General features: G+C 41.4%; 1 protein-coding gene across 1 annotated transcript; it reads right to left on the bottom strand.

Moving 5' to 3' along the window:
- Positions 1-712: 712 nt before the first annotated feature.
- Positions 713-22,474, bottom strand: cers5 (ceramide synthase 5). The gene is made up of 10 exons (XM_084543093.1): positions 22,180-22,474; positions 13,855-13,960; positions 12,212-12,342; positions 11,314-11,371; positions 11,121-11,171; positions 8,550-8,642; positions 6,149-6,277; positions 4,505-4,611; positions 3,303-3,459; positions 713-1,898 (listed from the first exon to the last, which is right to left on the bottom strand). The coding sequence occupies exons 1-10, from the start codon at positions 22,350-22,352 to the stop codon at positions 1,734-1,736; spliced, it is 1,170 nt and encodes a 389-aa protein (XP_084399219.1). The 5' UTR covers positions 22,353-22,474; the 3' UTR covers positions 713-1,733.
- Positions 22,475-23,079: the final 605 nt, after the last annotated feature.

The following is a 23,079-nucleotide window of genomic DNA, read 5'->3' as shown; positions in this document are numbered from 1 at the left end:
TTTTACTCAGCTTAAACTGACGTCTAAATCTGAGAGTTGAAGAATTATAATAGGAAGGTTACTCATTTTTAAGTGGGCATCTGTTATACTTACCTGTATGTTTATCGGATTGCTGCCAAAGTAGTCAAAATAGGGAATTTAAAAGTGCATAGTTGTCATCAGACAATGTACTGAGTATATTCCTTTATATGTATTAGATTTTCATTGGTGATGCATAAATGTAAGCAGTGTTTGGGTGTAGCTGGATGAAGTGGTTTTATCCATTATCCATGGTACCAGATGTTGAGCAGGTTCAAACAACTACTGTCCTACAACTACTGCAACACTTCCTGGATAGTTTTTATCTGTATGACATAAATAATAATTCATCTGGCAGATAAATTAATTAACATTAAAAGGCTGTAGATGACATAGTATTAATGTAAGTACTTAAAATGTGGATATTGTTTCATACTGCAATAATGTTATGGTGAAATTTACAGTTAATGCTGTGACTTCCTGTTCCTGGTTCCTTTAGGATCCTCATCATGGTGTCAGGAAAACGGTTGGCCGACATTGGCTATCGGGCTTTTTCTGCCTCGATGATGGTGCTGACGATGTATGGAGGCTACTTGTGTGCGATGCGAGCATACCGCTACGTGGAGAGGCAAAAGCAGCTGAAGCTGGCAGCGGAGAACCAGGATGCTGAAGTCATCAAAGACTGACAGCACGGGATGTGTGCTCTCCTTTTTGCACAGATGTGGACATTTGTCATTCCTTCTCATCTCGGTCCGTGGCTACATCATGAATATGTTTATTCTTCCGAGGATGCTTGTGTAGTTTGTTGAGTGGCCTTCACAAGGATGAGGTCTTGTTTGTAAAACCAAGCAAATTAACTGAGAACATATTATTTAAATCAGAGGCCTGCGTCTAACCCATGCAGAGCTGCACCGTTTTAGGAATGAAGATGGCTCAAATTGTTTGTTTTGTATTATATTAAATGCCTTCAAACCACACAGTGTAATATAGCATTTCTACACAGTACTTCAATAAGGAAGTCATCTTTCAACAACAGAATATATTTGGAAATACATTTTTACAAGGCACTCAAGTGAGAACATGACTTTAAGTGTGGTCCTCATACCTGGATTCTCTATAGGCAGTGACGACAAACAATTTTTTAAACATTTGGTCTCAGAAGAAGTAGTAAAAAAACAGTAAAACAAATGAGTCACAAAGTAGCCAAACAAAGGGCTTAAAGGGTAAATTCACAATAAATCGCTAAGGTAGAGACCAGGGTTGAGCATTTACAGTGGAGGTGTCGGGCTTTTAAAAGCTGATACAACCACAGCTATAACGACACCTGTCGTGACGCGTTCCCTGTGAGAACCAGTGAGAATTAACCCTTTAAAATGATCAAGTTCATCTGACCAATAAAACTGGGAGAGAACATTAAAACCAACATCTGCAGCCCTGCTCAGCACAACATAAATCCCAACATTTTAAAAATAAGACTATGCAAATCACTCGCTTCAACTCGATTTCCATATCGTTTCAGCTTTTAAATGTCACCACTGGAGTTGCGTAAACAGCCGACGTCAGTGTTTGCGCATCCACCATCAGTGCACCAGCGCATGGATCTGTGCGCACTCACTGTCGGTGTAATCAGTGTGTGTGAATGTGAGTGTGGGAGGGAGCCTTGCACATTAGAGGAAAGTTGTTAAGACGAACTGGAGGGGGCTCACGGCTCCGTGTCACCAGCTGCTGTGGTTTTGCGCTCGTGGTCTGGCAGCAGCACAGTGGCCATTGGTGCCGTTTTCTCCCTTGGTGCTGTGAGGAGGTTTCTTTAGGTTGTCTGTATGTGTTTCACACTCATCTCCTGAGCTGCTCTCGATATCGCTGCGGACATCGTTGCACACCTAGACCACAGGTGAGAGGAAACATCAATAAGACCTTTACAGTAAGACCTTTACCGTAAAGACAGACTCCTATCAACAGATTGACCATTTTGGATATCTATGAAATCTGACATTTTAATTAAAGCAGCAAATTGGATTTTTATCTAATGAGATCCCTTCTTAAGCAGTTTCTGTATTTATTATTAAGTCAGATCTGTGGTTTTACCCTTGGAGGTCAAATGAAGATGTCACTCAATAGTTAGGGGGTTGTGCGATCACTTTGAATAGATACAGATGACTGATGATGAAGACTAATGTGGGGATGGTTCATATTCTCTTATTTTGCCACAGGGTGGTGGTATGGGGCAATTTCAGCTCCTGACTAATGAGGAACAGTTGAGACATACTCCACATACATAAAGCCATTACCACATTACTCATCATTTACTACTCTCCTCCTCCTGCTGACTTTGTGAGTGAGGCTGAGCGAAGTGCTGATCTACTGCTGATACGGCTGTCTAACTGAATCCACTGCAGCTAAACTGATTCCCAACAGAAACGGACAGGGCATGTATAAAATTAAGATTTGTGAAGGGACTGACAGCAGAGGGGGAAAAACTCAAACTTACAGCAAAAAAAAAAAAAAACAGAGAGGGTAAAGTTGTCAAGCAGACAGAGCAGACGGAGGGAAGCGAGAGCAGCGGAGGAGGGCTCAGTGGACAAAGATAGACAGAAAGACAGGATCTCCCTCTCTCATTCCAGAGGGAGAGGAAACGATCTGCAGAGAGAAGGAGACAAGTCAGGGACAGGCAAGGGGAAAAAAGTGAAGAAGCAGCAAATGCATCACCAAGAATAGCTGTGGAGTTACGTTGTACACTGTCTGATCCTAGACAGATGCCTGACAGGAACTATATTTTCTCTGGAGATATCTATGACCCGTCAAAATTCAGATTTGTTAAAAAAATAAACTAAACATTTTGTGATCAATACATTAGAGACGTTCTCGTTCATCTTTGTTTAAGAAAAAAGTTATGAATAAATCTATACCAATAAAGTTAAAACCTCATGAAATTAAACATGGAAACCTTTTTAATACCAGTTTGTTTCAAATATAGTGAAACTGACGGGTGCTTGAACTGTGTGAAAAGATGATAATTATTATTATATTAGTGGTTAGATATATAGGATGTAAAACTCCTCCCAAGCTCAGGTCTAAAACTAACAGCGATTTTCTTTAACGACTGATCGACCGATTTTTCAGTTCACTCCTCTGTCAGGGAACAGTTCTCATTCTTAAAAGTACCTGTAACATTTCCAAAGCTCAACGTCACAAATATATTTCATTTCTAAACAAGGAGATGGTCACATTTAGGACATTTCAACAAGATTTTTTTCTTGTCATTAACCCTCCTACCAGGAACCCACCTTGCCTCGCAGCATGGCTTTGATGGCTATGCGGGCAATGAGGTAGGACCAGATGATATGCAGCACTTGGAGGACCAGCAGTAAGATGTTGAAGAGCCACCAGGACGGGAACGGCCCGACTATGTCCCAGCTCTCAAACATGGTAGAGTTCAGGACCCTATAAAAAACAAGACAAGAAACTTTAAAATTTACTTTTACACTCTCATTTCACAAAAAAATAATTTATCCCAGTGGGAGGGACCAGTAGTCAAGCTGTAGTTAAATCATATTCGTCTAATGAGGCCCCTCATAACAGCGCATGCTGTAATTCCCATCTGGAAGCCAATGGCAACCAAACAGAGTGTCATGGGTCTATAATGTCAGGTGAGTGGTTGATGAGGTCACGTCTTCCTTTTTAAATCCACCTGAGTGACAGCAGGTTGTCAACGAAATGACCTCCCCAGACACAGGTATGGATTTCAGTCCAGGGAGCAGCAGCGGCAACACTAGCTTTATCACTCATCCACACCAAGACACTGAATATAGCTGCTCAGGTTACTTTTGTCAATGATACGTTTCCTATTGTCTGTCTCTGCGGAGGCAGAGCTGCAACATCCTGGTCTCTGTCGGGGAACACTTGTCGTCTAAACGGCTCCCTGTGCCTACATGTCAGCTCATATCCCAGTGATATGGACATTTTAAAATATGAAGAATCTGTGAGTCAGGCGCTGTGGGTGTCCTGGAAATTCCCATCTGATGTACAAACTGTTGGCAGTTGAAACAGAGCGGTGGTTTTCATTCTCATGTCATAGATTTAGGGACTGCAGTGCAGGCTTCTGACCCGTGATACCAATTACAGCAACACAATAAGCAGTCTGTCAAATTCCAGTTATTTTTTTGATTGTGATTAGGATGTTTTCTACGCACACAGTTCTTCACAGATTAAAGGTGCACACACTTTCTAACTTGAGCTCAGCCAATGTTAAAGCTACAGCTCAAACATTATTTCTGATTAAATATAAAAAGCAAAGGAATTTCATCTGCAATGCAGACCAGCTTAGGGATGTCTAGGGAGGGGGTCAATCAGGGAACATTTTATATGATCAGATCGAACTGAGCAGGTCAAGCATGATCTTTTGTAGTAGCTTTTACATCTGCTGCAAGCAAGAGACACAGTAGTTATAATATTCATTTTGATGCTGCAGGTGTCACAGAGTACTCACCATATTGGATATATAACGAGTCGTGTGATAAAGAATGCTAAACTAAACACAATGAAGAGGAAGTCACACAACCGCTGGTACTTGGCGTAGTTGGCAAGCTTGGCTGCCTGTTGGAAAAAAAAAACAAAGAAACAACAGAAGTAAAAATGTGATGCAAGTTTTGTGAAGCTGAACTTTTTTTTAGTTCCCCACATCAACCGTGTTAAACCTGCAAGCTTTATTCAGGCATGCAAACTGGTCAGGGGTCAAAAAGGTGAGAAGAGTGTGAAGAGGGAAATGGCCACGAACACCCCCCCCCCCCTTGGTAAACAGAGATTTACAAAGACAACAGACTACAAATTCACTAATTTTTACCAAAAAAAAAAATTTTGAGCCATTGAGCCTGAACAGCTCAATGGCTGTTTTTCCTCGGGCCTGAAGGGCATATTTCACTGCCGGGCCTTTATTTTACTCAAGCACATCGCGGTCCAGGCCTTTATTGGAAGGAGGCCAGAATTAGAGGCAGGCCTTAATTTCTATTTGAGCAAAACGAACTACGAGTAGAATGAATAAAAACAAGATTTTGTGTCTATTTGAACCTATAAAATACTAGGTTCATTTATTGAAAACGTACCGTTACCATAACATGGTATGCATACAGAACATTAACAACAAATGAGCGGCGCGACGCGGTCGGAGCGCACTGAGGACAGTGAGTCCGCTGCCGGTCGGCAGTCGCGCCGGGAGCGAGTGGGACCCGTCCCTCCCCGCACGGAGAGAGGGCGCAGTGAGCACTGATTCCACGACCCCAGGGACCCCAAGTGAGATGCGGGGGGTCGCTGTAAAGCTCGCGGCCGGAGCCGACGAGCCACCTTCGCCCCGAGCACTTCCAGGTCGACCCAGAGCCGGTCGCGGCGCACCGCCACGGAGGAAATGCGCCCGGCGGGGGCCGGCCGACGCCGGGGAGAGGTCCCGCTGAGGGGATCCTCCCACACCGTGCCGCCGAAACCCTGACCCGCCGAGATGACCGGCCTTTATTTACCTCCGCTGACAGCGAGACCGGCAAATGTTGGAGACCCGGCCGCTAATGGAATACAGGCCAATATTAGAGGATTTACGGTATATAGAACATTATATTATTATATTATTAAAATATATTAAAATAAAAGTCAACGAGTAGGCTACCCCCCCCCCCCCCCCCCCCCCCCCCAAATATTTTCTCCTCGGATTTGCACGAATCACATAAGTCACCCAATTTGGATTGAAAACGGCGAATTTCGCCGAAAGGTGAGGAGTTTGCATGCCTGTTTATTTCTAATCAGTTTTGATTACAATCAAGTGGAAGTGAAAACAACAATCCCGATTCCTCTCCACTGTTTAGGAAGCTGGATAAAAAGGCTGCTGAACAATACCAAACCTAAAAGGTAACTACTGAGTATGAAAGCTGCAGCTGCCCACAATGAGAGTCAGTTATAGTTTGAATGGATGTTAAAATAGCAAAAAAAATATAAATATCAACCTACATGTAAAATATTACAGTATGCTTCAGTTTGTGGCCACGAGCAAAATGAAATGAAGCATCTGTTACTTTGTAGTTATTTGCATAAAAACTGTAAAATCCAGGGCATCAAATCTGTCACTCAATGGTGATGGCGTCCAACTCACCTCTAGCAGGAAGTCAGAGGCATCGTGAACGCACAGCACGAGGCTCCCCACCCGCGCCATGTTGTTGACGTAAGAAAAGCTGATCAGGCCGACTGTAGCCAGGTGATGAATGAACATGATGAGAAAGTCCTGAGATAAAAAAAAAAAAAAGGGGGGGGGAGGGAGGGTTAGAGTACTGAAGATGTTCACAGAACGCTCTCCTGTCTCTGTGGCTGTCCACCACTTCCTGACAGAAATATCTCAACAGCCATGGAGTACACACATTAATGTCCCCATCAGGTTCAGCCACAATCACTCTGGTGATCCCTAATCTTCATCTAGAGTCATTGTGAGCTTGGCATTTTAAACAGATCAATACTTTTATCTGACTACATATCTAACGATGATCCCATTAGCCTCAGCTGTACCCTGTCACCAGTGTCAATTAGAAAAGGTTAGAATGCTAACAAATTAAACGACGACAGTGAAACTGATGTCTGCAGTGTGATTCTGAGCATGTAAGTAGGTTAACATTAGCATTTAGCTCAGACACACACAAACTGAGTCTTGTCAAGCTACTTGTGCACTATATGACCGTATACTGATCACTCCAACTTAAAGATTAGTGCTGCATGGGAGGAGGAGATAGGTCTTCACATCCGTGAGGACTGGTGGGATGGAGTGGTGAGTAAGTCGGACGCTGTCTCATCCTGTGCACGTTTGACACTTAGTCACTTTAAATCCGTGAGGCACAGGACCAATGTGAACATTCAAATTCAAAGTGTCATTTGAGTCATATGTTTGTTTTTTTGCCCTCGCCTACATAATTATTGGTCCAGTCATTTCAATATAATATCCACCATAATGGGAATTGACATACAACAAGAGACAAACCTAAAGACTAATGCAAATAGATAAAATAAATACAGCATAGAAGTATACAAACAATAATATACGGCATCTAAAAACAGACTGGAACAAATTGCAAGCAGCAGCAGCAGCAGCAGCAGCAGCAGCAGCACTGGGGAATATGTGCTTTAATTAAGCAGAGGTGGAAAAGAGGAGACAGTGGAAGAAGTGGTTTTCAAAATAAGCTGATCAGCGTTAGTGTGAGCCGTGCCAACAAATACGCAACCGGCGTGTAAATTTAACGTGTCATTTGTTTGAGTATATCACCTTTAACTACAGGCACCGTGTCAAACGGGATCAGGTGCTCGATCAAATATTAAGTGCTGTGTTTATGCCTCTAGCACCCATTTCATGATTAATTTTATGGAGCTGTAGAAAAAATGTAGAAAACGTGCGAGAGTGGAGCTAAAACAGTGGTCCATTTCATCTAATCGTAAGCCATAACAGACTTGGGTGTGCCATCAACTAGACTGGGGACAGAGATGGAAGATACAGGTGAAAGATTAACAGCCTCAAACAAACACTTAAGATAGAGGCTCAAAGAGAAGGCATGTGCATCAGACAGTCGAGTCATCTGGACTGACGGCAGCAGACTGCAGAGCTTGAACAGAGACGTCCAGAACATGAAGAAATACTAAATTCCATTAACATAAGGCACGATGTTTATTTACAACAGTCCATGTTAATGCCTCTTGGCTGTGGGATATTACATAAATAATTCCAGCTTCAACAAAGAGCAGTGTCTCTCTTTATCTTTCAGACAGGCCTTACAACCTGGCAATCCTCCTCTGTTGAGTAATGCAGCTGTCAAAATCACCATATCATGCTTGTGTGTCTCTTTCTTGTTTGGTAATAGCTGTTAATTATTTACGCGCTACCTTTGTGATTTGAAGCAAAGGTAGAGCAAAGGGTGACAATAAGGAATTTCCTACATAACAAAGGGCCTTCGGCTTCTGAGCTGCACAGGAGCCGTGCCTGCCCTCATATGAACATTATATCATCGCCAACAATAAATTAAATGAACCTGAAAATTAAACCAGGCTGTGCAGACGAATTAAAACAAGCACTACAATCCAGCACTGTTAAAAGCAAAGCGTCTGCAGCTGCAGCTAACTCCAGCTCTAATGCACTGGCATTCTCAGGAATTTCTGAAATTCTAATAGACTCATGCGTGCTCCATCCTGCAGTCACATGACAGTGGGTGCCCTCGTGCTGAAAATACAAAGCCCTCACACACAGAACAGCAACAAGCTGAACCCCGCCCCCTCCCACAGAAAAACATGTGACCTTCTGAAAATAAAGCAACTGTAAGAGTTGTGAGCAAACTAAAAGTCAGGTTTACACATCCTGACTTATGTGCGTGAATAACTCTGCAGGGCATGCGCACTCCTCCACACATTCTCAGTCAAATAAGGAACAATAGAAGTATTGACCAATGTTTAAGAGGGAGTGGCCTCCGTGCAGTGTCTAGTGCCATCTAACGTAACAGTAACCGAACCAGTGTCGCTCTCACCTTCCTCTTAATGTCGGTGAACTGGGAGAACATGAGTGACCAGTAGAAGGCCAGTTCTGTCACATAGTAGTAATAAAGACCCGGAGTCATGACCTGCAGAGACAGAGAGGGCATCAGTGAGTCGCTTCAAATAAGACCTTTATTCATTTTACAATGTTATTAATGCTTTTAGGCAAACTGTGCTTGATAAGAGTCACAGATGATTATCCTCTGAACACATATCGTGACCCAGTGAATCACGATGTCAAGTTTGCTTAAGCAATTGTGCGTGAAAAGATGTGCTTTCCAGTAAATTGTGTCATGACTGACGATGTGTCCAGTTTCAATTTACACAATCACTCTAAAAAAAAACAAAAAAAACATACTAACAATCAGGGATGTCCTAAACATTGTGATAGATGAAGGTGACAGTAAATTCTTATAAATATACAATGACTTGCCAGTTCATTAGGTACAAAAGTAAAAACAAAAGCATGGTAATACAACAGTCGTGCACTAAATCCCCCTCCATGGTTTTTTATAATGTTAAAACAGTGAAAGAAGGATGGTAACTCAAAGTCTTTCTGTTTTTTAGCCAAGCTCACTGACTACAATGGGATTGTTTATTTTAATCAAATGCTGAACACCATAATCTTCATGAAGCTGAGATTTCTTGCAGGACTGTTAACAACAGTACTTTTTTTATTTTTACAAAAATAAAATTCAGGGAGGGAAATGTGAGTTTTCAAAACGAAATGAAAAAAACAACCAAAATTGCTTGTTAACCACTTATCCACAATGATTCGACGCTGCCAGATTACACCCATTTAAAAAGTGAATGAAGAACATGTCTCTTAAGTGTTTTATTTTCCAGCCACCCATTCAAAACTGAAGATTACAGCGGGTAAAATAAGTATTGAACATGTCACCATTTTTCTCAGTAAATATATCTCTAACATGAAATTTTCTCCAGATGTCGGTAACAACAAGAAATCAGACCTTAGACGTCCATAAATTAAGTTACATGTCAAAAAATGGAATGACACAGGGAAAAAGTATTGAACACATGAAGAAATAGAGATGCAAAAGGGCACGGAAAGCCAAGACACTAGCTGAAATCTATCAGTAATTAGAAAGCAGTCCTGCCCCTTGTCAGTGCACATTAATATCAGCTGGTCTATATATAGCCGGCCAATAAAAAGGTGTCTCATTGCCATGGTGTCACACAAGAAACATCTAATGACGGGTAAAACCGAAGAGCTCTCTCAACACCTTCGCAACCTTACTGCTGCAAAACATACTGATGGCACTGGTTTCAGAAGGATTTCTAAACTTGTGAATGTTCCAGGGAGCACTGCTGGGGCCATAATCCGGAAGTGGAAACAACGTCATTTCACCATAAACCTGCCACGACCAGGTGCTCCTCGCAAGATTTCTGACAGAGGAGTTAAAAGAATTATCAGAAGAGTTGTCCAAGAGCCAAGGACCACTTGTAGGGAGCTTCAGAAAGACCTGGAATTAGCGGGTACAATTGTTTCAAAGAAAACAATAATTAATGCACTCAACAGCCATGGCCTGTATTCATGCTCACCACTCAAGACTCCTTTGCTGGAGGAAAAAACATGTTGCAGCTCGTTTAAAGTTTGCTGTACAGCATTTAGACAAGCCTGTGAAATACTGGGAGAATATAGTCTTGTCAGATTGAGAACAAATTTGAAGTCTTTGGATGCCATAATACACACCATGTTTGGAGGTCAAATGGTACTGCACATCACCCCAAAAACACCATAGCAACAGTAACGTTTGGACGTCATGGTGTGGGGCTGTTTTTCAGCATACGGCACTGGCAAACTTAAACAAACATATAATTCTAGGAAAGCTGAATGGAAAAATGTACAGAGACATTCTTGATAAAAAAAAATCTGCTGCCGTCTACCAGGATGATGAAGATGAAACGAGGGTGGACATTTCAGCAAGACAATGATCCAAAACACACAGCCATGGAATCTCTCACTTAAAGCTGCTAGAATGGCCCAGCCAATCACCTGACTTGAATCCAATAGAAAATCTATGGAAAGAACTAAAGATCAGAGTTTATAGAAGAGGCCCAAGGAACCTTCAAGATTTGAAGACTGTTTGTGTGGAAGAATGGGCCAAAGTCACACCTGAGCAATGCATACAACTAGTTTCTCCATACAGGAAGCGCCTTGAAGCGATTATTACCAACAAAGGCTCTTGTACAAAGTATTAAATGCATTTAAGTAAGTGTGTTCAATAGTTTTTCCATGTGTCATTCCATTTTTGATTAAGGTTTGATTTCTTTGCATGTGTGGGTTGTTACAGAAATCTGCATTATTAACTGCTTTTGATGACATATTATGATATATTCAGGGACAGGCAGTGAAGTAAAACACAAACAGACACTGACACTGTTTTCTGATGTCTCACTATACGCCATCTATTTGAGCGTTTGTTGTCAGAGGAAAAGAGTCAACTATTCTGCACATGGTTACCCGTGCAGCATGCAATTAAAATAATAAGCTTATGCTCTACTACACACTAATGGACACACAGATGAGAGTAGCATCATACCTGATAGGGGTAACCATACCAGCAATGTCGCGTATCCAACAACCAAGGGCTCTAAGAACAAGTAAAGACAATTCACATTAGCTGATTGCTATTGCTATTGCTATCAGCACTGGCAATACATGATTAAATTAAATGATAAAATAATAAAAGCAGTTTAACACTGTCTCCAGGCTTCATCTGTGGGTGTGCTCACCTGCCACAGGAACCGGATTCCATAAATAAATATACCCAAATAAAATGTAAATCGCCACCTAAAGGTAAAAGAGAGGAAATCATGACTGACTGCACAGAAAAACACATTAAAAACCAAACGTGTACGATAGCCACTTAACCACTAGGACATATGCGCCACTTTAGACTCTAACTTAACCAGTGTAAATTTAAGTCATAACAAGAACCCGGAAGAACCAGGTACCGATGTTAAAGAACTACCTTAAATAAAGGCCAACTGTGGCGTGGTCTGTGTCTGGACCAAAAAGATGCACTTAAACACAACACTAAAGACTAAAGCCAACTGGCTCATAGTGTATGTTCTGCCCCTGCGTGATAGGAAATAACTCTGCTTACCAGCAGGAGGCAGGAGTCTGTATTTATCATTCAAAAGGGCATGTCTACTATTAGCTGGGAGGCTAGGAAGCTAGGAAGACCTATAAACTGTAGCTTTTTATTCAGTCTGAATGATCGTGCTGAAACTATTATGTATTGTATTGTGTATTTTAATGTTCAGATCAAACAACAGTTCAGTGTGCCTTTTGAACTTCACTCAACTGTTCACTTCCGTTTCTCCTCTCGTACACTGGTTTGCTAAGCTGAACAGTCAATGAGCAGTCAATCAGAACAATCTCTCTGACTGCCGCTCTGCCGTCGCTTCAACATAAGGAATTGCAAATCGACCTTCTACCTGTGTCGTGCCGTCGAATCGACGGCACGACACAGGTAGAAGGCCGACCGCCAGCTTGGCTTGCCATGGCCTTAAATCTCAATGCAGTTCTCACAAAGATAGAAGTATCATATATCACCCCCAGAGAGAAACGTCTGTGTGCTCAAGCCTGCAGAGAGGTTCAAGGTGGACACAATGTGAGTTGACCTACATGCTTTCGCAGAACTTAGTGTGTGTGCTGGGTTTATCTTGGTTCCTGCGGTGTCTGAACCAACGCTGGACCTTTCGCACCTCCCAGTCCAGCTGCTTGGAGAGGCCATCTAGGTGGCGAGAGTCTGGATTCTGTCACAAGAGAGAAGAAACAGCAAACCGCTTAGATTGGAATAAGTTAAGGAAGAAGGAATAAATAAGTTGTTAATATATAGATAGTATCAGGTCCATGCATTAATATAGTTTAGCTAATAATTCATAGTTTGGGCCTGAATCTCCGTGGAGTGGGAGACATTTTCTGCTGATGTTACTAACAGGTCGGAAATGTGCAATGGGCTTGGTCTCACACAGTTGTTCCCAACTTCACTTCCTTCACTGGAATTTCAATCCAACCCACTAAATCCATGTAAATTTTGACCTTGTTGCCCAGGACAACAATGTATGAGAAAGACATCTCTTATGCATTTATGCATATTACTTATGCATTCATTCAGACCCCAAAATCTTATATAAGCCACATTGTTTCTATATGACCACAAGTTAATTATAGATAGCGAAACACAAAATGCAAATTTGTGAAATGTTTCTGCACCTGCATCTGATTTCATGACACGCATGTTGTATTTGCCTCATAGATTATACAGTGAACATTATGAAACAATTTCCATTTGGCATTTCATAATGTTAAAGGAGAAGATTTAACCAATTACATATATATTACACACATATATAAATTAAAAATATACCCTTAAAGGCAGAGTAACAGTGTTTTATTTAAAGATGACACAAATATCTAATATTCTCTCCCCTGCTTTCCTGTCATTTTTATGTCTCTCTGATCTGATACAACCACACATCCCATTCAGGTCACTGAGGTCTGCTAACTGAAGAGGCTGAAGAGATGCGTGCTTTCTCAGCTGCAGCCCCCAAACTCTGGGTCAGTTTGCATGCTTTGACTACTCTGTACTGCACTTTGGTCATTCATTCACTTGATCACATTGTTTTAAAATGTCACTGACGCTGCTGTAGTTGATTAAACATGTCTAATATCAGTATGCATTCTTTTAAATCTAAATATAAGCATCATGCCTTTTAGATTTCATATCTGGAGCTTCTCAAATCTGACAAGTTGTGGTTTTCTTTGAACCCATCCACATGCTGAAGTGTCCCTGGGCAAAACAGTGCTCCAGATAGCAGATTGAAAAAACATGACAAACTTTGAAAAGCACTTTTGAGTACTACCACTATCGTATCATAAGTGTAGACCATTTATCACCATGGAAAATGATATCCATTCTTTTTTTACTTTAAAGGCAAAAGCACTATCAGGAACAAAATAATCATTAGTTGAAGTCTTGACGACAAACGTTGATGCAAAAATGTAGCCCAAGCAGTAATAATAATAATAGATTGGCTTAATTAAATAAAGAGTAATCACTATGTTTTCACAATTTCAAGTTGCTGACTTGTAAATAATGTTCAAGGCAGTCTTCAAAGTTGTGATGAAAACTGGGAAACTAGGATTTTTCTGAAAGGTCTGACACGTCTCACTTTGTTGTCAGATAATCTGAACAGTGAAAAGCATAATATCAACCGTTGCCGTTACATAAATGATTCTCTAAAGGAGAAAGAAGACGTCCAAACCTTTGTGATGGATGTAAACACTTTCTCCAGCACCGCATTGGGCTGAGCTCTTCTTCCCACACCTGTCTGAATGTGGAGACTTCGGGCACAGGTACTGGCAATAAATCTGTGACAGAGGTGACAGAGATGGAGGGTCACTCTGTGGTTTTAAAACACTAGCTCTTTAAGAGAAACACACACTGCCAGTTTGGCCTGTTTAAAAATAAATAAAATATTTCAATCAGAGATCAGATAGCATCGGCAACCAGGACTCCTTTGTGCGTTCCCAGATGAGTCATGATGTGTCAAATGTCTCAACTTTTGACACTGGTATGAGATTAGAGTGTGCTTACTGTAAAGTAGAGCTGTAGATAACATCCCAAATCAGTGCAAGAGCTACAGGTTCTACTACAACACAGTAGACTACAGTAGCACCTGTTAGCTGACAGTTGTGCATCAGTGCATCAGGACAAAGGACCCTATCAGGACAAAGTTTGAGTTGGGGTCACCTTCAGACTCAGGGTAGATTTGGTTATTTTCAGATGTAATTTACAGTTTTTCCTCCTCTCTCTACGCCAATAGTCTGTCTCTATTGTGTGTCACGTGTTTCCAGAGACAGGGAGTGAGATTAATGTGCTGAATTAGCCTAGATGGCTAACAGTTAGCTATATCCCACGTGTGTGTCAGGGATGTCTTCATCCTTCTGGGAACGCTATGACCCCGTACGACCCCTGCCTGCAGATCTGTTCTGCATTATGACTCGGCTGCCACTTTCAGCAGGGAATGGAGTTTACCATGAATGTTTATCTGACTTAAATTAGGAAACACTGAAACTGTGCTGTGAATTAAAAGGTACAAAAATGACTTATAAGCGTCACATGTTAACAGATTGTATGTATTCTGTCTAGGCTTAATAGGTATTGTGTCTATAATTATTTGTTTGTCATTTTCATTAAAATAGAAAATCAACACACTCTCAGCACGGGGGCTAAAAATGACACCAAAATATGCTTGTGACCTTCTTCTCTAACATGGGGGAATACAACAATGTGAAACTCCACTAAAGCTCACTTCACACACAGTATAGTCGTAGGTATCTTGACACAGTAATTTCGTAAGCTGTCACTTCTAGTTCAGGTCTGGTCCTATTAATGTGAAATCAGTCTTATCATTCAATAACATGAGGCCCAGTCACAGCGCAATAATAAAGAAAGAGATTTATAAAACAAGATAATATATATATCAAATCTACTAAACTCTTGTTAATGAGCATGCATTTGCTCTGAATAAAGTTACACTATTGAGGGAACGTCAAACTATTTGATCTTGTATCTCAGAATATAGCGTGGCAGCTGAAAAATAAAAATAAATATATGAAATGAAAACGTGCATTACTATAATTTAATGTCTATGAAGTCAGTTTTGCAACCAATTTCTGGATCAGGACTCTATAATAAAACGTTTTCAGGAAGACTAACTTGTAATTCTCACAAATAAATACAAGTAAAAAGCTCATCAGTTGTAACCCACATGTCATACGCTTTGATTTTCAAGTTTACATCAAATCTTTAGGAGAGAGAGATACTGAGGTGATGCAGCAGTGTCTAACAAGCGTTTAAAGTTTCTAAAGGTCTGGAGGTCTTGTAGATTTATAAACACAATTTTCCCCAAATAAACAGTGAGCACTGAAAAAAAAAACAAAAAAAAAGAAAACAGACAAACCACAACACTTTCCTCGATTTCTCTGACATAAGTCATTGTTGTTTCCTAAGCTTATTATTCAGTCAGTTGGCAAACAGTGCCTCTGGTCCCTGCTCTGGTCCCTGCTGAATGCAGTCATTAATATCTAGTGTTTAGAAAAGACTGAATGTTACTGATGGAAGAGGTGTGATCATAATATCATTATTAAAGAACAACTATTTGACAGCTGCAGGCCCAGGAAAGCAGCAACAGGGAAAATGTTTATGCTGCACCTTTCTGTTTATTACTGTATAAGCTTATTCAGATATTTTAATATCATCTGAGACTTCTGTAAGTGGTTTTGAAACCAATTAACTGCCTTAATGTGTGTGGCTATTCTGTTCGTCAGTTCAAGTCAAGTCATTTCTGTTTATAAAGCACACAGAACACAAACGCTGTACAAGCAGAGTTGCAAAATACATTTAAAAACACAGTCGACACACGGAAGAGGACGCAATAAAAAACAACAACACTTATTTAAAACACACAAAAAAAGCAAGTTCAAAACTGAAATAAATGACAAAGAATTAACATGTATTTAAAAGCATGTGGTGTCTAGGCCAGCCGAACATGCAGCAGCAACTTGACCCAGAGTTTAGAGGCTGCAGCTGCAAGCTTCAACCTTGTTCTTGGGACCACAGGAAGCAGGTTCCTAATAGGGTATGTGGTTGTAGGAGATCAGTTGTCAAGCAGGTGTCCTCGCTTTTGTGTGTACTTACACTGATCAGGCATAACATTATGACCACCTGCCTAATATTGTGTAGGTCTCCCTTGTGCCTCCAAAACAGTTGTGAGTCATCAGAGAATGGATATGGACCTTCTGAGGGTGTCCTGTGGTGTCTGCTGTTAGTGGGGGCTTTGGGTCCTATGGGTTGAGGGTATGGGGCCTCTGTGGATCAGACTTGTTCCAGTGCATCCCACAGATACTTTGGGATCAGTTTGGGATCTAGTGAATTTGGAGGCCAGGTCAACACCTTGTGCTGTTCTTCATGTTTTTTGAGTTGTTCCTAAACCGTTTTTTCTGGTCTAGGTGGGTGGTACATGTCTACGTAACATCCACAAAAATTCCAGGTCCAAAAGTTTCCCAGCAGAACATTGTACTGTCACAAGACGGTCAATGTTATTTACTTCTCCTGTCAGTCGTTGTAATGTACATTTGTCACTTGACATTACACTCGTCGAACTTACTTCCTCATCATTTGCCTAATGCAAAGCTACAGCGTTAAAACCCGGGATTTTATTCCAGCGCAAGGATATTCCATTATTAGCTAGCTAATAATTAGAAGCTAAATCTCACATATAGTACTGACTCAGCAATACTAAACCTGGGCTGAAGCAGAGCAAAATGCTCTATAGGTTGAAACCTCTATTGTCTTTCCATCTGTATTTTCCTGGTTATAGGAATCTGCAGCTCACTATAGCCATTGTGTAGCATTACGAGAAGAGCAAGGAGAAAAAAAAACACAAAATGAAAATCAATGGCTTTTGTCTGAAATGAAACCACATAATCTTCCTGTCCTCCTTGTTGTTTTTTTTTTTTGTCTCCTTCCCTGTAAGAACCAGATTTACCTCAAAGCTTTTTGTTCCCCTTGTCCTGAAATGACACACAGAGCAATGGCAAGTGTGCAGATCAAAGTAGCTGGCACATGAATGTCTATGATTATACACTTAAATATACCTAAAACAATGTCCTTAAGCAAAGTAATTTTAAATGTTGTGACGTTTGAAGAGTGGTTTCACTTCACACTGAATAATTTTCATGACACTAAAAGTGCAGAAGGACAAAACCACAGTGGGCTGATGACACTGTGGCACTGAGGTGCAAACGAACAACAAAAAGCATGTTTATGCACAGAGTTTAGACTGGATAGATCAGTTTTTGAGTGGCACATTGTTGTTAAACATTACTCAGGGCAATTCACATTTCATTACACGCACTTTGAGCGTATGACACTTTTAATGAGCAGCGCCAGTGGTCAACATTTGGCACTCTGATCGGCTAAAAGCTCAAAGGCGCAGAAGTGGGTAAGACTGGTTCACCCTGAACTGGGTCCGTGGTTTGGCTCTCTGTTTAGCGGTTACCCAGAAACACAGTTAACCTAAAAGAAGAACCGAGGTGACACAGATACAGCAAACAATCTAGATTTTCTTGTGAGCGCGGGTTTTTAAAATTCATGGCAAACAGCAAGATGAATTGACAAATAGCCCCTGCAAGGTTAAACCTGCAGTGCTGATCAGCAGACGTCAGGGGAAAAATGTCATAACGTGCCTGTTCCTTGTCAAGACACTGACCACTCCAACATACACAAAGCCTGTTACCAAGAGACAGGCCTGGTGTGGTCTGTGTACACTAGTAGCTCTGACGACTGTGAAGTGAAGAGCATCAGGCTACAGGCAGCCTTGAGACTGGAAAACTTCCCAGTCCGGTGGCCCTGGGCTAAGGCGAAGGCTCGCCTCTATTCACAGCACAGCACTGGATGTAATTGCGGACTTCATTTGACTTAACGCCGCATGTTTTGAAACAAACATGACAGTTACATGGGCAGGACACAGACACCCTGAACAAGGAGGGTGTTTAATGCATGACGTCAGCGTTTTGTTTTTAGTGTCTACAATCACTTCCTGAAGAAGACAGAATACCTGGCAGCATATGAGGAAATGGTCAAAAACGGGCCACAACAGACTGTGTAAGGCTAAGTCTGGCTAATTATAATCTCATTCACATCCCAGTTTGTAGTCTCACCACTGCGCAACTCATGACACGGCTTACGAGGGCTCGCACACACAAATGGGCTGCTCCCATCTACAAAGTCGCTGCCAGCAGCAGAGCGGTGATTGTGATCAAACAAGAATGGACTAGCCGAGAAGAGGGGGGGCTGGTTGGGCTGAGTCGGAGAGAGGAACTGCCAGCAGGTAAAAGAGGAATCCTGAACTTGAAGCTTGGGTGCAAAAATGCAGCCTTTTTAAGGACAAAGACAAATGCTTTTACAGAACGCAACACAGGATGATGAAATGTAAGTTACATTAAGAGAAGCGGACCACATATTTTACTGTCATATCTCTTCTTCTTGACTGCTGACTGACAAGTACTTTATTATCTCATCTCCAGAGTATGTTACCTGAGCTGTCTGATAAAACATCTACTATAATAATAAGCAGAAAGGCCAGATTTTCTGGAGAACATGTATGTTTGAAACACCGAAACCGTAGTTGAAGAGAAAGTCAAGATAACGCAGAAAGAAGATAACTCTAAATAAGAAACTGCTGAAGGAAGTTAAAGTTCAACTTAATGTGTCAGCTTCAATTTAAATAGAAAGGCTGATTGAAGTAAAACGGATATGAACTGTGAGCACTGTTGCTGTAACGGGTCAAAGGACTGAGACCTACGACAAAACATTATAAGTTGATGATCAAATAAATTCTTTGTGTGTTTTTTTGTCACATTATAATCACATCCTCACAGCTCTAGTTGGGAGAAGGTGAACATGTATCTGTCAGCTAAAGAGCAAAAGTCAGTTCAAGCATTATATTGTAATAAATGGATGGGGCTGAATGACTGCCTGGACAAAAACATACAGAACAAATCTAAAACAAAAAGCTTCCTTACTTGTTAGAATTTTCTTGAAGACGTTTCACCACTGCATTTCTTTAGTTAAGAACTGAAGGAGTCACTTGGATTAGCGGTGAAACATCTTCAAGAAAACTTAAGTCCCCTTTGCCTTTGTTTTTAGCTTTGTTTTAGATATACCTGCGGACCCGGATGACTGAGAACCTTCACAAATATCTAGGTAAATCCTGATGGGCCCCAAAAGACACATGTTCATTACTGTTCATTGAAAATGTAAAATTTAAGTGTAAAAAATATATTATACAGTACATATACATACATAAATATATTCAGTTCTAAATCTGTGTCTGTCTCAATTATTGACCAACTGGAGCTCCATCTTTTGTACCAACAAAGTATTTCACTTGTGCTTCAATTTGCACCTGTAACTGTTTTCTATGGCAACACACCAAGTGTTTGAGAAAACACACCCGTTAATGCTCAACCTAAACCTAACCAGCGACCATGTGACCCTCCTGTGTGTGTGCGTGTGTGTGTTATTAGGCGTACTGTGTGTGAGTGCCAAAGAGCACAGCCTGTGTTTAAGTTCTGCAGAAAGAGGAGCAGGAACTCAAGCTGTGGTGTGATGCTTTTCCTGTGATAAATAAATGAATGAGCCGCTCCGCCCGCAGGAGTGTCGAGCAGCAACAGAGAGTAAAACGCTCTCTGATGACGTAACCTTGCGTCAGAGCAGCATCTCCTGGAGGTCAGTGTCCCCGAAGAGAGACTGTCTGAATGCTTTGGCACCTGAGACACAAGGATCAGCTTCAGGTGCATCTTATCAGACACCCCAGCAACTCTCCTTCAACACCTCTGATATCTGATTGCTTCTTATTTACAGCCCCTGGACCGTGTATAAGATAACGCTCATGGTTATCGCTGTGGAGGTCAAGTCAAGAACCCTCCCTGAGTAGCAAAGAAGACTTTACAGAAATTAGTTTATACCACACAAATCAGTTTGTCTTCCCTACAATGCTGCCTGTGTACTTCTATAAACCATATTATGTGTAACAAAAGGGGTGTGGGTTTTGACATATGTTCTATTTGTTGTCACATTACTATGAGTTGTGACTTTCAACCACATGGGAACTTAACCATTTTTGCAGAGGATGCCATTGAAAGGGAATCGTGCGGTTGATATGTCAGCGGATTCATTTGCTTAATCCTCCTGGGGCTTGGTCCCTACTGTGGAAACACAAACTGGAGGAACTTCTTACTCCAGGGAGAGTTCCTGTAACTTTAATTCTTAAAATTATTTTTTTGCTTTGGGCAGGAAAAAAAAAAAAAAAAGAGAAGAAGCCAACTGATTAAAGGTAACACAACGTTAAAAGGCTAAGACTGATTACTGGCCTCGTTTATTGCAGCATGAACGTTGATTTAATAAGAGTTTATAGCCGTGTAGTCGACTAAAACGAGAAGACAGGTCAGTGACAACATTTGTCTTCTGGTCTTACAGACGGTCAGTGACAGCAGAGATATACCTTGCCAAGATGAAAGAGAGAGGCGTGTCACATTACTGACAACGGTCTATTCATTTAGCGAATACTACGCTGGCATCATGCCCGACTACAGAGCCAGCGGCATTAAGGTTTGACAAAATACCCTAAATGTCACAAACCTATGAAACTCTGTGTGCTTCATTCTAGAGCTATACATATTTTACAACTTAAGGTACTTCCTGACACTGACGCAAAAGCAAAAGTAATATTAAAATAAAAACCTCTACATTTCCTGCATGCCACACCCATTAACTTACTGAAGCAAAGTGCAGTATAGATTACTCCACTACAGGTATCTCAAGATTTAGAGACTGGTAAGAAGAAAAAAAAAGAAAAAAGAGAAAAAAGAAATGTCTCTCGACGTGTCAGATACCGTACTGAAACTTTGAATCAAGTATCTTGAAAACACGTGTTCAGTCATTCAGTACTGATTCAGTATTGCAGTCACAGTTTCAGTCAGTGAATGTGGTTTTCCTGTTGTAACTCTGAGTGTCAGTGGACGCAATCAGTCCAAGTGCAAGTCAGATGGGGAAATGTGTAAGTGCCGCTTTTTTCTGTTACGTCTGAGACGTTGTCGAGATTTGTTGATCTTTATCATCCCCATGGCCAGATTTCCTGGCTGAATGACACAACGAAACTTGCAGACTGACCCATCGATGGCAGCGACTCTGAACCTGCTCTGAGCAGCTTTGAATACCGTAGATTTCCTTCTTATCAGCATTATGGCAGTGAGCTTGAACTCGCCTTATCTTTATTTGAGGAAGAAGTCCCGAGATTGCCTCACAACATCTGAACTATGCAGTCAAACAAAAACTCATTACTGCGGTTTGACATGGGAAACTGCCTCCAGGACATCTCTGCTTTTAGTTGTAGTGCAAGGCCTTCATGCAGCTGGCTAGCAAGCATCCAAACGTGTGCCAAACCAGGGTGTGTGTGTGTGATGCCTTCTCCAATTATGTTGCCTGAACAAAAAGCACAAATTAACCTTGCAAGAGGACCGGATGGATACACAGATACCGGTCATAACATGTGGATGTCAGGAGAGAGGCGGCACTTCCTGAAAGTTATGAATCAGTGAAAGTCAAGTATGAGGTGATTAGTCAACGCTGATGACTAAAGTCCTTTAGTTCCCTGATCATCCCTGTCATGACTTTTAATTACAAGTGTGACAGCAACGTTAGCATTAGTTTCGTTGTTGTTAGCCTCCTGGAGGAGGATATAATGCCCATTACGAGAATATATGTATTTGAAAAAATTAGGAAAATGAGTACAGCTAGAGATAGTTTTGTAGTAGAGCGACATCCAATAAGAAAATAGTGGTGTTTGATTTATGAAACGTTTGAGAATCCCCGATTTATCCCAGTTAAAAGATACCGGTCCTCCTACAGTTAGGTAAACCATCATCAGAAAACGTGACGTTGAAAGTAACTTCTTTTTTTAGGGGGGGAATATCCCGTCACTAACAAGAAGACCCTCCCGATGTGAGCGGCAAATACGAACCTTTCGAAGAATATTCTGACGACGAAAATTCCCAAAGCCAGCGGCAAGGCAGTCAACAAGTGTCCGGCTTTGGGATACTCCACCCCGGGCGCTGGGTCCGCCAGATCCGCCCAGGTTACGTTGTGCGGCAGCCAAAACCGTTCGTTCCAGAACCAGGCTGAAAGAGCAGCCATGTTTCACGGCGGTCCCGTCCCCGGGTGATATGGAGGAGTTAGCTCCTTGTGTGAAAGAAATGAGCTATCAAATTTATTTTTTAAAACCTCGTCTCTCCTGCCCCGGTGCCACTTGTATGATGACTTACCACGCTCAACTTTACCGCACCAGTGTGAGGGCGAGCAGAGGAGGAACCACACTTCCGGTGTAGTTTCAAAATAAGATTCTTAACGGTCAACGTTTGATTTGCGGCAGTTGTTTCCAGCTCGCACTTACTTAACAAAAACGTGACGAACAACTTCACGAAAGTTTATTTAATATAAATAATGAATGTAATAATCAGCACCTGGCTAACTTAGAGGTATGGTGATATTAATTTTGTCAAATCTTTTCTTGGTCGTCATTTTTATCTTCGCCTTTTTTATGGGCAAAATGCAGTGTTATACTTGCAAATAGACATGAGCTACTTTTAACAATCAAACTAAACATCTGGACACGGTTGACGCATAATATTATTTTCTTTATTTTGAAACTCACGCAGCCTAACTTCCTGTGTTTTGTCGGTGTCACCGGCTAACTTGGCGCTTCTTGGCTGCCGCCCTGAGATGAAGACTGGAAATGAGGAAGTGAGGCGAGTCCCTCCTCCGTCGCTGAAAGGATGAGTGCATGCATGCATGGCATCTAGCCTCTTTCAGTTTTGCCGCCGTAGCAAGACTGTGGTTGCATATTTTAATGTATGAGCTGCAG

This window comes from Chelon labrosus (genome assembly GCF_963514085.1).
Source record: "Chelon labrosus genome assembly, chromosome: 4".
NCBI lineage: Eukaryota > Metazoa > Chordata > Actinopteri > Mugiliformes > Mugilidae > Chelon > Chelon labrosus.
This window is presented reverse-complemented; position numbering and strand designations above follow the sequence as displayed.